The sequence below is a fragment of the Remersonia thermophila genome, chromosome 2 (genome assembly GCF_042764415.1).
Source record: "Remersonia thermophila strain ATCC 22073 chromosome 2, whole genome shotgun sequence".
Classification (NCBI taxonomy): domain Eukaryota; kingdom Fungi; phylum Ascomycota; class Sordariomycetes; order Sordariales; family Chaetomiaceae; genus Remersonia; species Remersonia thermophila.
The window spans coordinates 264979-281289 of NC_092218.1; the positions used below are offsets into that span (position 1 = coordinate 264979).

General features: G+C 59.7%; 5 protein-coding genes across 5 annotated transcripts; 3 read left to right on the top strand and 2 right to left on the bottom strand.

The window, feature by feature from the left end:
• Window positions 1-167: 167 nt before the first annotated feature.
• Window positions 168-5489, top strand: VTJ83DRAFT_1531 (uncharacterized protein; the record flags this gene model as incomplete). Its single annotated transcript, XM_071007701.1, has 6 exons — window positions 168-428; window positions 509-745; window positions 820-870; window positions 923-1114; window positions 1176-1422; window positions 1495-5489. 6 exons carry the CDS (start codon window positions 168-170, stop codon window positions 5487-5489), a joined length of 4983 nt encoding a protein of 1660 aa, XP_070868071.1.
• A 2201-nt stretch (window positions 5490-7690) lies between these two features.
• On the top strand, window positions 7691-9709 carry VTJ83DRAFT_1532 (uncharacterized protein; the record flags this gene model as incomplete). Its single annotated transcript, XM_071007702.1, has 1 exon — window positions 7691-9709. The coding sequence occupies one exon, from the start codon at window positions 7691-7693 to the stop codon at window positions 9707-9709; it is 2019 nt and encodes a 672-aa protein (XP_070868072.1).
• Window positions 9710-10054: 345 nt separating this feature from the next.
• Window positions 10055-11268, bottom strand: VTJ83DRAFT_1533 (uncharacterized protein; the record flags this gene model as incomplete). Its single annotated transcript, XM_071007703.1, has 2 exons — window positions 10055-11067; window positions 11157-11268. The coding sequence occupies 2 exons, from the start codon at window positions 11266-11268 to the stop codon at window positions 10055-10057; spliced, it is 1125 nt and encodes a 374-aa protein (XP_070868073.1).
• Window positions 11269-12490: 1222 nt separating this feature from the next.
• VTJ83DRAFT_1534 (uncharacterized protein) lies at window positions 12491-13412 on the bottom strand (the record flags this gene model as incomplete). Its single annotated transcript, XM_071007704.1, has 3 exons — window positions 12491-12709; window positions 12820-13259; window positions 13364-13412. The coding sequence occupies 3 exons, from the start codon at window positions 13410-13412 to the stop codon at window positions 12491-12493; spliced, it is 708 nt and encodes a 235-aa protein (XP_070868074.1).
• A 2143-nt stretch (window positions 13413-15555) lies between these two features.
• VTJ83DRAFT_1535 (uncharacterized protein) lies at window positions 15556-16129 on the top strand (the record flags this gene model as incomplete). Its single annotated transcript, XM_071007705.1, has 3 exons — window positions 15556-15578; window positions 15798-15968; window positions 16051-16129. 3 exons carry the CDS (start codon window positions 15556-15558, stop codon window positions 16127-16129), a joined length of 273 nt encoding a protein of 90 aa, XP_070868075.1.
• Window positions 16130-16311: the final 182 nt, after the last annotated feature.

A 16311-nucleotide genomic window follows, 5' to 3' on the forward strand; every position in this document is an offset into this window, starting at 1 on the left:
GTTAACCTACCAACGACTTTACCAGACAAGACTCTGCATCACCCCACGGCCAAATCTCTCTCTCTCGCTCTCTCTCTCTCTCTCTTTAGGGGGTGTATGCGGACAACGCAGCGCAAAAGGCAAGGAACGGTCAATTTTGGTACTTTGACTCAACACCAGACCTGCGAATGGTATCTGGAGACCTGCCGGAGCGGAGAGATCCGCCATCGGTTGGACCAGGCCGTTCTTCATCGCCATCTATAGTCCCCTTCAGATCTCTAGCACGTTCATCTCTGTCTTCATTCTCTCTGTTTCAGCGTGGCCGAAATGCAGTCAAACCCAAGGCAAAAACACCTGTAGCTGATGCCTGTGTCGAAGAAGACACTCACGGCCCTTTGGGCCTCAATCTTCTGAGTGAGCCGCCCGAGCCTCACGTGGACTTTATCTTTGTACATCCTCCTCCTCCATCGTCACTCCTCGACATGCTCCCCTAAATGTCACCCACTAACCACCCTCCTTGTGCTCATAGGTACATGGCTTAGCTGGGGGATCTAGAAAGACATGGAGCTATTCGCCCGACTCCAGCACCTTCTGGCCAAAGGAATGGCTACCGTCCGAGCCAGGATTCGAACATGTTCGCATCCACAGCTTTGGATACGAGTCGGAGTGGTTCAAGATTCAGAAGAGCATTTTGAACATTGACGACTTTGGACACGCGTTGTTGATGGACATGATCACCTCCCCTCATCTGCGTAAGACTCGAGACGTGAGCAACTATATGCCTGCCATACTCTGCAGACTTATGATTACATATCACGCTTACATTACAATTTCTATTAGACACCCATCGTCCTCATTGCCCATAGCATGGGTGGCCTAGTCGCAAAAAAGGTGTGTTTTGTTTGAGCAGCTGGAGAGTTCAGTAGAACTGACATGATAAAAGGCTTATATCCTGGCCAGAAAAGATCCTCGGTATCAGGAATTTGCCAAAAGGATACACTCGATGTACTTCTTTGCTACCCCGCATCGTGGTTCCAACCTTGCCCAAATTCTGCAACGAACTCTTGATGCGCTTCTCCTGCCTGGGTCCAAGCCATTCGTCACTGAGCTGATCCCGGGTTCCCCCACGTTAGAGGTAAGATGGTCTGTTTCGGGAAGTCATTGGCTGTCTTCCAGGCTGACTGTACATTCGCCAGGAAATCAACAACGACTTCCGGGACGTGAGAAGCGACCTGCAGGTTTGGTCGTTTTATGAAACCATACCAATGAAATCGGTTCTCGTCGTCGATAAGAGTTCAGCCGTCATGGATTTTCCCGAAGAAAGGTCCCGGGAAATACAAGCCGACCATCGATATATTTGCAAGTTTGAGAGCCGTACACATCATAACTACCAGATTGTCCTTCATTGCCTGCACAAAACGGTGGAGGAGGTTGAGATAGACTGTAGGATACACTTCCCCTCTATCCCCCCCTTTACACCCACGCCCTCCACTCTCTGACGTTCCTGATCTACAGATCGCTCACAGCAACGGGAGAAGGCCAAAGCCGAGATTAGGGCAATAGCTGCATTCTTAGAAGTCGAGGGACCGCCCGAATCCGATCTCCTCAGCATTTCGGATAAGCAGCTACCCGGCACGTGCTCCTGGTTGACCGAGCACCCAATCTTCAGCATGTGGCTCTCCCAATCCGCCGAAGAGATGTCCAGCAACGCCCAAACGACGCTGCGGACGGAGCGCCCGCGCTTCCTGTGGGTTCACGGTCCTCCAGGCTCAGGAAAGTCTGTCATCTGCGGCCATGTGATCCGATCCCTTCAGGAGGGCAACCTTGACTGTTCCTATTACTTTCTGAAACACGGAAACACGGATGCCTCTAGCCTGTCTGCGGCTCTGCGATCCCTGGCCTTCCAGATGGCCTCCTTCAATTTTGACATACGGAAAGCTGTTCTAGCCATGGCTGAGAATAGCGGAAATATCAACCACAACGACCACCACAAGATTTGGAACGATATTTTCATCAACCGGGTTTTCAAGACGACCTTTTCATCACCACAGTTCTGGGTCATCGACGCTTTAGACGAATGTCCGAAGAAGGCGTTGAACTCACTGCTTTATTTCCTTTCCAGGATTCCGCATTGGATTCCCTTGCAGGTGTTCCTGACGAGCAGGCCAGGAGTCCAAGTACGGCGAGCATTGAGTGTCGATGAACACTTTGTGGCGGAGTTGGAAACTGGTGGTGAGGGCACAAAACTAGACATTGCCAGTTTTCTGCGATCACGTCGTGCTTGCGTCTCCGACAGCGGTCTCAGCGAACATGTCCTTTCCGGAATCCTCTCCAAGTCTAATGGCATCTTTCTGTGGGCATCTATGGTCATGGACCAGCTGGATGAGACATACGCCGACGAAGACGCGGAGTCGGTGCTCCACCATGCTTCCGGGGAGATAAACGACATCTACCTCCGGATCGCAAAGGAGATTGCCAACACACCGAACCTGGAACTGGTCAAGTGCATTTTCAGATGGGTAGTTTGTGCACAACGCCGTCTTTCTGTCGACGAACTTTGCGAAGCCGTTCGCCTCGACATCAGCCGTACGTTGATAAAAGCACAGGATCGGCTCACCCAGCTGTGCGGCAACCTAATCACAATCAACCAAGAGTCCGAGGTTCACTTCATCCATCGGGCTGTGTTTTCCTTTCTCACCCAAGGGAAGTCAGAGCTCCAGATTGAGCGCAGTACCGGCCACGTGCGTCTGGCCGAGGTCTGTCTCAAATACCTCACCGGACAGGACTTTGCTCCTCCCCGGCCAGGACGGCAGAGCTCTACAACTTTTAAACCCCATGAAGGGTTGGGTTTGGCCGACTACGCCTGCGCTTACTTCTCCTTTCACCTTGCTCAATGCGATACCGGACTCGAAGGATTGCTCCTCCTGACGGAAACGTTCTTCATTTCGAACGTCCTTACGTGGATCGAATGCGCCGTCAGGATGGGAGGCCTGAAGATATTGGTCAAAACGATTCAAAACCTTCGGGTGTTCCTCTCTCGTTGCGGGAAGCAGCTTCTTCAACTCAAAAAGGAGTTGCGATTTGTGGCTGCTTGGATTCGCGACTTGGCTTACCTTGTGGCCAACTTTGGATCGAATCTCCAAGATCTGCCATCCTGCATCCGTTCCATGGTTCCCATCATCAGCCCTCCCCAGTCCATCATACATCAACAGTTTGCCAAGAACTGGCGCCGTCAGCGGCTCCTCGGAGTGTCCCCCGTGCAGGGATGGAACGAGAGGATCTCAAGCTTCGTCTACGAGCGCAACGCCACGGCTGTTGCTGCCTCAGAGCAGTATTTAGCCGTCAACACTTTCTCATCAGGTCTTAAATGCAAGACTACCATCTACGATAGCAGCACACTGCAAGCTGTCAGCGAACTTTGGCACGAGAAGACTGTCCGCGGCCTCAAGTTTGGACCAGCAAGCAGCTCCCTAGTTGTCTACGGTACTGGAGAGATATCGCTTTGGGACCAAAAGCACCAGCCGGTGTGGAAAAAGAAGGTGGATAGGACTCGGTCACCAGTATCTCTCGCATTCAACGTGGAGGAAGACGAGCTCCTGGTGTGCGCGAAAGGCGGATACATCTATGTCCTTTCTGCCAAAGACGGCTCTGATTTGGACGAGCTTCCAATGTTCCATGCCGACGATTCGGACCTGGAAGATGATGCCCGCCAGATTCTGCTTGGGACGCCACCATCAACGATCTGCATGTCATCTATGCACGGACTAGCTGCCCTCACATACCCGTGTGCACCGGTCACCATCTGGGACATCGAACGGCGGCGGACGAGGGGGGTCTTTTACCGACATGGCACTGAGTTTGCCTACCAGGACGTCCAAATCAACGACCTGCTATTCAACCCGGTGCCAGAATCAAATCTTTTGGCCATTGCCTACGACGGTGTGGGCATCGTCACCTGCGACCCCTGGACTCGAGAGCAGCTCGGCTTCAGTAAGATTGCCGCTCGAATTCTGGTCAGCTCGGAGGACGGAAAGACGCTTTTCGCCAGTGACGTGAACAATGGTATCCACATCCTCACGTTTGAGCCCAGCCCGAGGGTGATTCATTACATTGCTCCGGTCGGCCGTAGCTTGCTGCACGCCATGGCAGTCTCACCCGATGGCCTCCGCCTCTACGATGTGCGCGATAAGTGCTGTAACGTGTGGGAAATGCCGGCAGCACTACGACGAGATGCTTTTGACGACACCTTTGACGACGGTCTTGTCGACACCTGCGACGACCTCTTGAGCGAGAAACCTAGCGCAAATGCCCTCTCGCTCCCCGCCCCTCCGTTTACCCAGCCTGACTCTTCTCAAAACTCCTGGATCGTATGCATCGCATCGCTCCTGGACGACGGAGACAATGCCATAGTTTGTGGTCGCCGCAACGGCGGCCTCACCATCTACTGTTCATCCACAGGAAACCGCCTTCTTGACTTTCGCCTGTACCCGGATCACAGCTATGCTATCAAGTGTCTCGCTTGGCACGAGAAAGCATCCATCCTCGTCATCAGCAATGATGTTGACAACTGCATTGCCGTACGCATTACAATCCCTCGTACGGCAGGAGACGCTTACAACGTGCTCTCGCCACCACTGTTCAATCGTTACAGTGACCGTACCATTCGAGGCATTTTGATTAACAATACCGGGAAGCTGTTTCACATTGCCACCTCTCACGGCGCGGAGGTGTGGGACATCCGAGGCGAGGTTGTTGGTTGGTATTATGATGACGTTGACAAGAAGGACGAGACTTTTGCTCTGCGGACCAAGACAAGACAGTGGCTGCAGCATCCGACGGACCCGTCCCTCCTGCTGATGTTGCGGTCGCAGAGCGTTCATGTTTTCCGCTGGGCGACTCTCGAAGAGCTCACCCCTACCCAAGGGATGCTTTTCACGATCTCCAACCCTCTCCCCCCGTGCGGATCAATGTCGCCGGCAACACCATGGATGTCCCAACCCCAGAAGGACCTGCTCGTACGACTGGGAGGCGGCAGCCACAAGCGATGCACGAGCGTCGAGATTCTGGATCTGAGGGACTTGAGCGATATCCTTGCCACGGAAACCGGAGCGCCGCCGGCTGGAAGTAAGGAAGACGGTGGCAGCAATGACAGAATGCTGTCGGTGAGAGTAGCACCCAAGATCATCCCATCAATGGCCGATGCCATTGGGCTTCACAGCCAGTCGCTGTTCTATGTGGATGAAAAAGGATGGGTCAGCTCGGTTTCGCTCAACGACCTGAGGAAAACGGGCGATGGGCATTACCATCGTCACTTCTTCATCCCTCGCAACTGGATGATTGACGACAGCCTGCAGTTGCGGGTCATGCCTAAGAGTAGTAGCGTGGCGATGGCACGCCAGGACGACCTCGTAATCTTCCAGAGATTCTTGGCCCTGGAGGAGACACGATCACTGAAGACGCGCGAATACATCGATGAGGCGGAAGGAGATGAGGGGGTAATGAGCAGCTAGGGGCCAGTTCTATCTTCCACGAGGTCATAAAGATTCGTTGTTAGTTTGGGAAACCAAATGAAACAGAACTCTCAACATGTGCCATTCTCTCTCTGATCGTTTGGAATTACACAGCTGCCCAGTCACAAGGACTGATGACACAGGTCTACCCAGACGTGGAGATTGTTGGCATAGATCTGTACATTTTCTTTTCTTTATACTGCCACGCCAGGTTCCTATGAACTCATGATTGAAAAATAAGTAATAGGACTTTGATGCGGTGTTAGGTTGTGTCCGCTTGACACCTCGGGTTCCAGAACGTCGTCAGCGTAGTTCGTTAGCCTTCCTTGATAACAAGCCTGGACAGATCGCCAAAATAACAACGGCCACTGTTGGATAATACAGCTCGTCCGGCAGCTCAGAGAGCCCTAAAGCTCAGTAACATGTCCCTGAGTGATGTTTCGTAGAGAGGGCTTTGACGTGGCTGTCTGCCTGCTTGAAGCTTATAAGAGCGCTAAACCCTCAGAAGCAGCTGGACATCCTCATGAGCTTTCTCTATCAACGGTTCACAGGGTGCCTTTTCAACACAAGACTCGATAGCGAACAAGATCCTCTCCCCCGACACCATGCCGCGCAGACGCCGACGGGAGCCCCTGCCTGACGACCGCATGGTCGGCGCCAGAGCGGCCAGCGGAGCGCTCTACTTTGCCACCAACAGCTCCATGGCCTACCTGGACAGGCTACCGACCAGCCCGAGATCCAGCTCCATGGAGAGCAGCGGCCTCCCGGCCGTCGACGCCCTTCTCTCCCGGCGTGGCTACAGCGCCACCGTCAGCCCCAGCAGCCTCAGGCGCCCTGCCTCGCCGACCTACTCGAGCCTTCTCCCCTCGCCCGACCTCCCTGACGACAACCCCCGGCCGCCGCCTGCGCCCCGGCGCACCGATACGCGGCTCAACAGCGCCTTTCTCAACGCGTACAACAGGCGAAGAGAAGCTTCCACCGGGTTTGACAGCCTCCGGCTCGGCATCCGCCCCAGCGCCTCCCTGTTGCGCCCGCCAGGCACCGCGGATCCCGGCAGCCGTCGCTCAACCAGCTTTCTCGACAGGCCTTCCTCTTCCGCTGATAGCTTCCCTGACCGCCCTCGTCCGACCACCTCGTACAGGTCGTACGCTCCCGCTCGGCCGTCCAACCTAGGCCTGCCGCCCCGAAGGCCTCCTGAATCCCCGCCGCCGGCTCCCTTGCCCTCCGCAAGGCTAGCCCCGTCGTATTCGTCGTCGCGGCGCCGCAGTAGCACGAGCGATGTGTACCGCCCACCGCCCAACCGGACCTCGAGAAGCACCTGGTGGAGGGACGTTGACCCGAGATAGCCAGTAATAGGCATATTAGAGAGGCTCATGAGCCTGTGAAGCACAGGGGAGGGGGGCGTGGTTGGCTAGGAAAAATGCCTGCTTTCTGATGAAGAAACGTTTGATAGTTAATCATATCCGATGACTTTGATTTGGAGAGCTTTTTTTTCTTTTTTTTTGGATGTGCTCTTACGTACCTAGATCGTGAGCTACCTCGGGAGCCAGCCGGCCGATGGTATCACTGCTCTCTTGGCGATGTCATAGAGGTAGCGGTGCTATTTATAGCCCCCTGTTTACCAGCACCGAATGGCTGCAGCGGGGTAACACAGAGACGACGCTTGTTATTGCCCATTCTACCTCTTGACCGGCTTGCCAACCAGCGGGTACGCTACCTAGGTCCTTTTGTCTTGCTCAATCAACAGAACCTCAAGGTTCCCGGATGTTTCGGCACAGCACAGCCACCGGGTGAATATCCCCGCATCCGCAACTTCGTCGGCGTCCGGAAGAGGCGCTCGGACGCCGATGCGGACCCTACAAACACCAAGCTTGACCGCTTGTTGAGTGCGGTCGGTGGTAGACGAAGGGGGATTGGTCGCCACATGGGACAGTTCAGCTGAGGGCTGTACGGTTGCCTGCGCCCTTCTCCAGGGGGGTTGACCCAGCGACCACAAAGCCCTGAAATGACGGCTCTGGGCAGCTTCCAAAGCCGAAAGGTCGCAGCGTCAAGGCGGTTATAAAAACGGAACCTCGCCTGGTTGTGCTGCATTGATACTTATTACCAGCCCACCTTGAGCGCTTGCTTCGAAGCATCTCGCCCGAACCGCCGCGCACCGACGCTCCTCAGCCGTCCCGTACAAAGCCGTTCACGCCGTCATCATGGCCCTGCCGGCCTCGCTGATCCCGGTGTTCAGAACCAAGCGCTTTTGGACGGATTACTACTGGTTCACGGAGGTTGCGTCTCCTTGTCCGTACAGGCGTCCTTTTCGCGACGCCGCAAAGGCCCTCCTCGACCCAGAAGAGGACGAGCCGTCGGGCCCTGGACCTGGCGACCAGGATGGCGGAGACGACGACGACGACGGCGGCGGCGGCGTTTGGCACAAGATCGAGCTGGAAATCCCCATCTCGTGGACTCCCGTCCCCGAGCTCGAGCGCGCCTCGGGCGACCGCCAGGACGGCGATGACCAAGGAGGAGAACCCGACGAGGACGACCGCAAAAGCCGCGACAGCAAGCCGTCCTTGCCCGCCCCGGCCTATCACCTCTCGCTGAAGATGCACACGCAACTCTACGACATCACCCTGGGGTATTCCACGCCCCGGATCGCCCGCGAGAAAGGTGCCGGCAACCCGTGCCTGCTTGGATGGGATGACCAGGCGCACTGGCACCCGTACGCGCTGCGCTGGGCCGAGCTGGAGCTCCTTTCGCGGGCCGTCGCCGCCGCCGCGGCCGCCGCGGCCGCCGGAACCGCCGCCGGAACCGCCACCGAACGAGCCCGCCGCCGCTGGGAGACGGTCCCGGGCCTGGTCGTCCTGCTGCTGTGCCGGTTCGCGCCCATCTGCGGCAACACCCTCCACGACGACGGCGACGATCCCGATGCGGAGGCGTGCAAGATCGTCCGCATGATAGCGAGGGCGTTCTGGCAGGTGCTCGGGAGGGACGGGGTCGACGATGAGACGGTGCGGCGGTTCGTCGAGCGCGCCGACTTCCGCAGGCCCGGGTTCCGGTGGTTCCGCGAGGAGGGGCCGGGGAGCCGCTGGTGGATCGGCTGCGGCGACGATCCCGGCGCGGCCGGGGACGTGTACACGCTCCGCAGCCGGGAGTCGGTCGGGCCGGGCGGAAGCTGGGACGGCGAGGAGTGGGATCGCCTGCTCCAGGCCGCCCGCCGGGTGGTGGAGCAGCACGGGGCGGCGGCCGGCGCGGGCCCGGATCCGACGGCGAGCGTCGCCGACGAGGAGCTCCTGGCCCGCTTCGGCCCGCGCAAGTGGCACGGGTACCGCGTGCATCTGCCCTTCACGAAGCGCGACCGGCCGCTCCGCCAGCGCGCAGGCCGGTATTTCGCCCTCGTCCTCGGCGGGATCTTGCGCGTTCTCAACTTTGGCGGCGTCTCCCTTTCTGCGACGGGCCGCGGACGGCTCCAAGGCGACGACGACGTCAGCGACGTTTGGCTGTGGGCGGCCTTTTCCGTCTCGCTGTGCTGCGATCCGTCCCCCGGGCGGGCTCTGCTCCTGGAGACGCTCCGGTGGCTACGGGCCCCTCTCGCCTGCAGGATTTCCCCCGGCGGCGACGCCGGCGAGCCCTTTACTCTGGCGGACGTGCAAGACGAGACCGTCGCCGCCGCCGCCGCCGCCGCCGCAGGGGGGTCGTACCTCGGGATCTTTGTCCCCGTCGCGGATCCGGGGAGCGGCTCGTCCGTGGACCACACGCTGCCTGACTCGCTGAAAGACGTGCTCGCATCGCCGGACGTGCTGGGGGACGGCGGCCAGGTGTCAGGCCCGACGGACAACGGCTGGTACGCCGTGACCGCGGCCGGGGACGGCGGCGAGCTCGGGCTCAACCTGTCGCGGGCCGAAGAGGAGGAGCTGAAAGGGACCGGCGCGGTGGCGCTGCGCAAGGTGACGCCGCAGGTGACGGCAATTCTTCACCGGTTCATGGCCGCGGCGGACGCCGTGTTGGCGCCCGTGGCGCTGGCGGCGAGGCCGCTGCCCCAAGCGGTCCAGGACGCCCCGGAGTGGCTAGAGCACCGCGTGGTGGACTGCGACGAGCTGCACGCGATGCTCTCGGGCGGCGCGTACAAGGTGTGGCTCGAGGCGGACAAACGGGAAGCCGAGGAGAAGGAGTCGGGAGATCCGGCCTTGGACTTGAAGATCGAAGAGTACAAGTCAAACACCGGTTGGTAGGCGCAAGGCCGCACGATATCACCTTTCACTGGATGCCTCTGAGCTGTTCGCGAGAAGAAATCAAAGGTTTAACGCAGGCTGGAAGCCGACACCAGGCCATGACAGAGGAAAAGAGGGATTCATGAAAAATAAAAAAAAAATAAAAAAATTCTGTACACGGTTATCCAAGCTTGCTGATAGTATTACAACCACCGTTCTCCCCTCCGCTCCCCTCCCTGAAACCCGAGTCAAACGCCAGACGCCATCGTCTTCATGCCTGTTATGCCAATTCCCCTCCGCCCTCGCGCCATATACACACACACCCACACATGCACCATTCATTATACGCCGGAGCCGGATGCTTGGTCACGAGCTCGTGCTGTAGTAATAATTCTCCCACAGGTACTCGTAATCCTCTACGATGCCGGCCAGCAGGCCCGGCAGGCGACGGCGCAGGCCCTCGACGGCCCCCTTGGTCACGTTTTCGTAAAAGGCGCCGCGCATGGCCCACCAGCCCATGGCCCAGGCGCGGCGGCTCCATTCCTCGCGCTCGAGCGGGGTGGTGCGCAGGCCGCGGTCGCGCAGCTGGCGAGCGGTGAGCTCGATGCCGACGCCGAGCAGCCAAGGGGTCCAGGAGCGGCGCTTGTCCTTGCAGCGGGCCAGGGCGACGGCGAAGGCGAGGGGCGCCAGGATGTGCAGCACCTCGGCGACGCGGGCCTGGCCGCGCAGCGTGTTGACCAGCTTGGCGGCCGGCTTGATGTCGTCGGCCGTGAGCACGCGGGACAGCAGGAACCCGCTCGTGTCGCCCGGCGCGGGCAGGGGCGGCAGGCTCATGCCGGTGCGCGACATGGTCCACTCGTTGCTGGCGCTGGCGGTGGAGTTGTGGCTGCCGCCGATGGAGCCCAGCAGGCCGCGATCCTCGTCGTCCTCGCCCATGCCCATCGACTCGTCGTCGTGCTCGGCGGGGTTGCCGGGCGGCTCCTCGGGCAGGGGCCCGCGTTCGGGCAGGGCCGGGGTGACGATGGGGCGGGATCGCGTGACGCGCAGCAGGACGAGGCGGCAGATGGCCTTGATGGACTCGAGGAGGACGACGACGCGCCAGCGGGCCTCTTCGCCGCCGCGGCGCTTGGCGGCCATCTCGCAGAGGAGCTCGACATAGCGGACGACCTGGAGGAGGTAGGCGACGCGACGGTAGAGCGGGCTGCGGTTGGTCCAGTGGCGCGTGTAGCGAGCGTGCGGGGACGGAGGCGCCTCGGCCTGCGCGGCGGCGATTTTGGCCACGGCATGGGCGCGCCGCAGCAACGCGTCGTGGTACAGCGACAGGAGCTGAACGCCGCTGTGGATGGACTCGGAGGCGATCTCGGCGTCACGAAAACGACCTGTGCGTGAGGGGGAACAGAGGGAAAATCCGTCAGCGGGTTCGTCGGGGACCCAAGACGGAGGGAGTCGCGGAGGAATGGCATCGTACCGGGAATGATGTACGTCAGCGACCGCAAGGTGGACTCGATCTGGGCCACCTGGTGGGCGTTTTTTGTGATGAAGTCATCGTACATGTGCAGCCATTTTGATGGCAGCGACATGGTGGGAGGAGATGGATGGGAAGATGGCGACGGCGGCGGCGATGGCGATGGCGATGGCGATGGCGATGGCGATGGCGATGGAGGAACGGGATGGCTGCGAGGTTCGGCTGTCGTCAGGGGTTGGCCATGTGCCGGGGGGGCATGGAAGATGCAAGAAGAGATCGTTAATATACTGCGTAGTAGATGGGCGAATCCCAGTCCTGAATCGAGCGTCAATGAAAAACAAAAACCCCCTAGACCCCGGAGGATGGCGGGCGTCAGAGCAGAGTCGGGGCGTGGAATTGACGACAAGGCAACCAAAGCCGTTGGAGCTCCGAGTTGTCGAGGTGGTAGCTAGCCAGCAGCATCCAGAAGCAGCCTTGGAGATGTTTGGTTGCTTGCTGAACGCGTGAGCATGGATGATGGTTTGGAGGAATTGGACGGAACCGAGTTGGGGTTGCAGCAGGGGGTGGATCCTTGAGCCTCGGTTCTTTGGGGGGGGGGGGGGCGGGTTTGCCAAGACATGGAGTGGAACCAAGTGGAACCCCAGGCATCGCCAAGACACAAGCACCGGAGGCTCAGGTCCTCCACTCCTCATCCACGTTCAGTATGTACTAGTACATACAGGGCCCCCCGTCAGCGTTGGCGGGGGAGGGGAGAGCTGGGGCTCGCTCAGCTGGATGGAGGAGATGTAAGAACTATGAACGACTCGGCGCAGGTACGCAGGGCTACATACACACACACACACACACACACACACACACACACACACACACATATATATATATATATATTATATATATATATATATACTGTGTATATGCATACATGTATAGTTATATGTACTCGCCTTGAAAGGAGGCGTGCATGCACGTATGGAGAGTAACTGCTCAGTAACGGTATGCCTGCGTCAGAGTCGCACAGAAAAGGGGGGCGCGCACATGTTGCCTTGGAAAACCACAGACACCCAAAGTCCATCTCCAGACTTCAGGCATTTTGGGTTCACGCTCCTGAAATGAACCATTGACCGCGTGGAATTTGACCGAGGTAGTTTTATTCACTCTCCGGCAAAAACGTCCAAGGGGTTCACCCATGGCACCACCCAACATCCCCCTCCTCCTGTCCTGTCCTGTCCTCTCCTCTCTTCTCCTCTCCTCTCCTCTCCTGCCCTCTCCTGTCATCTCCTGCCCTCTCCTGCCCTCTCCTGTCCTTCCGAAGCTTGGAAGAGAAAGGCGGCGGCCCCTCACTTCTTCGCTGCGAGCAGCTTCGCGATCCGCTTCTTCGTCCCCTCGATGATGGCCGGCTCGTCGTAGATGGACGTCACGCTGGGGTGCTTGGCGACCGCCTCGGCCCACCGCGTAAAGTTGGGCGCCTGCTGCTCGATGGCGGTCCACAGCTTCTTGGGGTAGACCTCGGCCGCCGTCAGCGTCTTGAGCCGGACGACAAACGACCCCGTCAGGACCTGGACGGCCGCGTTAGCATCATGGCTTTTTTTTTTTTTTTTTCGCCCCTTCCGGACCGAGACCGGCCGGCCGGCCGGGAAATCCTGCGCCGGGCCGCTTCCTCGCTCACCTCGGCCAGCGTGAGCTTGTCGCTCCCGCCAAAAAAGGGCGCCGCGTCCGCCAGCAGCGGCTCCACCTCGGCGACGAGGCCCGCCACCGCCTTGTCGACGATGGCGTCCTTGTCGGCGTCGGCCTGCGCCGTGTACAGGCCGAACAGCGGCGCGTTGAACTTGGCGCCAAAGGCGTCCACAAACAGCGAGATGCGCGCCCTCCGCAGCGCGCCGCCGGGCTCGCCGGAGCCGGGCACCAGGTGCGACGGGAACCGGTCCGTCAGGTACTGCACCACGATGGCCGACTCGATGATGACCTCGCCGTTGTGCGAGAGGGCGGGCACCAGCCCGCGCGGGTTGATCCGGAGGTACTCGGGCGTCCGCGGCGTGTCGAGGTCGATGATGACCTCCTCGAACGGCACCTGGAGCTCCTCAAGAGCGATGTGCGCGCGGTGCGCCCCTGGGAGAACGGGTCAGGAGAGGCGAGGGGTTGAGCTGGACCATGCGCATCGCAGCGGGCTCGCGGACCCGCTGGCGAAGTTCCTTTGCACGGAAACGACTTACATGGGCAGCGGTGGTTGGTGTAGAGGATGAGCTTGTCCTGAGAAGCCATGGCGACGGCCGAGTTGGATGTCGGGAACGAGGAGAGGGGCCAGCTTGGGGCTCTTGCGGTCGTTGGGATGCCACGGAAGCTGGGCGGCGGGGTACCCGGCTTCTTTGTACTTGGACGATTCCCCGTGGAAGGCTGTCCACCGAGCGACTCGTAGATTACTAATTCAACGGCAGCGTAAATCCGCAAAGAGAAAAGGCTCTGCTCCGGTCTGCTGTGTGCGCGGCTGACATATCACGGTGGCGTCATTCATGGCGCATTGTGCGGAACGTCTTGGGTGGTGGTAGTTGACCTGCATGCGGCGTGCGGAGTCGCTCCGGAGCGGAGAAGCAACCCGCAACCAAAACGTCCAAAAGTCGCCGATGCCTGCCGAACCCACCGTCTTGGCCCGAGCGTTTTGGACCCGACCGGACACTTTGGAGCATCGTTAAGACACCATCCATCTACTATACAACAAGAATACATGGCGGCATGTCGTTTGTTGGATTGCTCCTCGGTGGCTGGCTCGAGGGGCATCACCCGCGGGCTTCTTCCCAACGTTGGTATAGGTTGGTGAAGGTGGTGAGTGTTGTCTGCCCCCGGCTCCCGAGTCGCTGGATGCGGTGGCCATGCGAGATCCTTTTTTGCATCCGGTGTTCGCAGGGCTGCTCTCTTTGCGCGGCTCCACGCTCCTTGTCGAGCCATCCCCGCCCCATAAGCTGGGGGCGGTTGCACCACTCTCCCCACAGAATCGGCGGCGCCTTGGCGTCGGGGGGAGGCGGGAACGGGATCCGATCCGGGGTCCGATCCGGGGTCCGATGCGGGCCACGATGCGGGCCACGATCCGGGGCACGATCCGGCGGCTTGGTTCCCACGCCCCTGGCATGGTCTCCCGTGGCCATGCCAGGGGCGGGTAATCCGTCGGGTTCAGCATGGGACGGTCCCAAGGGGGCGCCCTGGCCGTTCTGCTGCTCGAGGCCGACCAGCCTTGCGACGATGGCCGAGCCGAGCTCCGAGCCGGGGGGGGAATGGTGGGTGCCACGACAAGATCCGCCGTTTTCCCCTGGGCAACGCCAGGCGGGACGGGCCTGTGGGAGCACGCGCCGCGAACCAGCCGGGAGCACTCCTTGGCGCGCTCTCCAGGACGGCCCGGAGCTTGTATGTAGAACCCGGCGTGCTCGATGCGCGACTCGACCGAGGCTTCCCTCGGCCGTGCCGGCCAGCAGGGCGGAGAGCGGAGGGCCGTCGAAACAAGCCTCGCCTTCGGCCGCCGGCCCCCTTGGGCTCGGGCTTTGGCTTTCGCAGGCCGCGGAGGAGCTCCGGGGATGGCAGCTCCAGGCGAGAGAGCGCCGACAGCTTGGCGCGTATCTCCGGGGGGAAGATGCCGGCGCCGTAGTCAGGGAGGGGAGGCTCCAGCCTTTGTTTCTTGTGGGATCCTGTCGTTCGCTGCATCGTGGTTATTATTGCTTGGGGATCAAGGCGAAATTTCCAGGCCGCACATGTTGTTGGCCTTCCTGCACGGCAAAGCCGCCGAACTCCCCGGCGTACATACTGAGTACTACATACTAGTACGGTAGGTACTAGCAGTAATAGTTACTGCGTACATGAATGCATCGCAGTCGCGTCGCCGCTGAGATGCGGTATGGGGGGGGTGGCTTTTGACGCCAAGGTACCGAACTATGTCCCTATGTACGCAGTACCTAACTCGTTATGAACGTTATTAGTGATTAGTTACCGCGCAATCCCCCCCAAATCGCTGCCAGCGACCGGACCAAGCCGCGAAAGGCCCATGGAAACGCCCCTGTCCCTACCCCTGCGCCGGCCAAGACGCTTGCGGCGGATTCCGCTCGGGCAGAGGCAGTCAAAGTCGCCGTGGTTTGTCGCGGTTGTGTTCACCGACGCTTGGCCGTTGGGGCGGAAGAGCCACGGCCCGCTTGGCGCGCCGTCATCCCAGCTGCACTGCAGGCTGGGCGAAACCCACTGTAATCAGCGGCGAGAGGACCGGGGGGAGGACCACCGAAGGAGGCCTCTTTTCTTGCGCTGATCAGCCCGTTCACCGTCCGTCTTCCCTTTTTTTTCTCTCTTCCCCTTCCATCCCGGCTACCCACACGCCATTTCCATCCAGACAGCTCCATCCACCTCGTATTCTCTCTCATCCGCCATCATCATGTCCCAGTATCCTGCTCAAGGGTAAGAAAGAAGAACAAGAAGAAGAAGAAGAAGAAGAGCCTTTCGTTGCCCGCCGCTCTTCCCATTTTTTTTTCCTTCACCTCGGCACTCCGAGTCAAACCATTGACCGCTACAACACTGCCATTGCACCTCACCACCTCACCGCCCCGCCTCCTCCAAACGACCCCAAACAATAAACATCACAACACGCAATGGAACCCGACTGACTTTGTCGCACAGTGGTTACCCGCCTCCTCAAGGCTACGGCCCTCCGCCTCCCCAGGGTTACGGCCCTCCGCCTCCTGGCGGCTATCCTCCTCCCCAGGGCTACTATCCGCCTCCCCAGCCCATGCAGTACCAGCAGGCGCCGCCGCCCAAGGAGGAGAAGAGCCACGGGTGCCTGTACACTTGGTGAGTTTCCGCGCGCTTTTTTGTTGTTGCACTTCGCCAGGCCCGCGACGCCCATGCTGACTTTGGGTGTCCTATCGTCTAGCGTCGCCGCCATGTGCTGCTGCTGGCTCTGCGGCGAGACGTGCGAGTGCTGCCTCGAGTGCCTCGACTGCTGCTTCTAATCTCTGAGCGGGAGACGGACGGACGGACGGACGGACGGACGAATGGACGAATGGACGGAACGGGGAAATGAGCCAGCAACAGCGCACCAAGCCCGACCACATTCTTCGATCCTTCAATCTTAAAGTTGAAAAGAAGCGCGCCTACGACGCTCATCCATTGGCGAGCGCAACAACGATGGGCC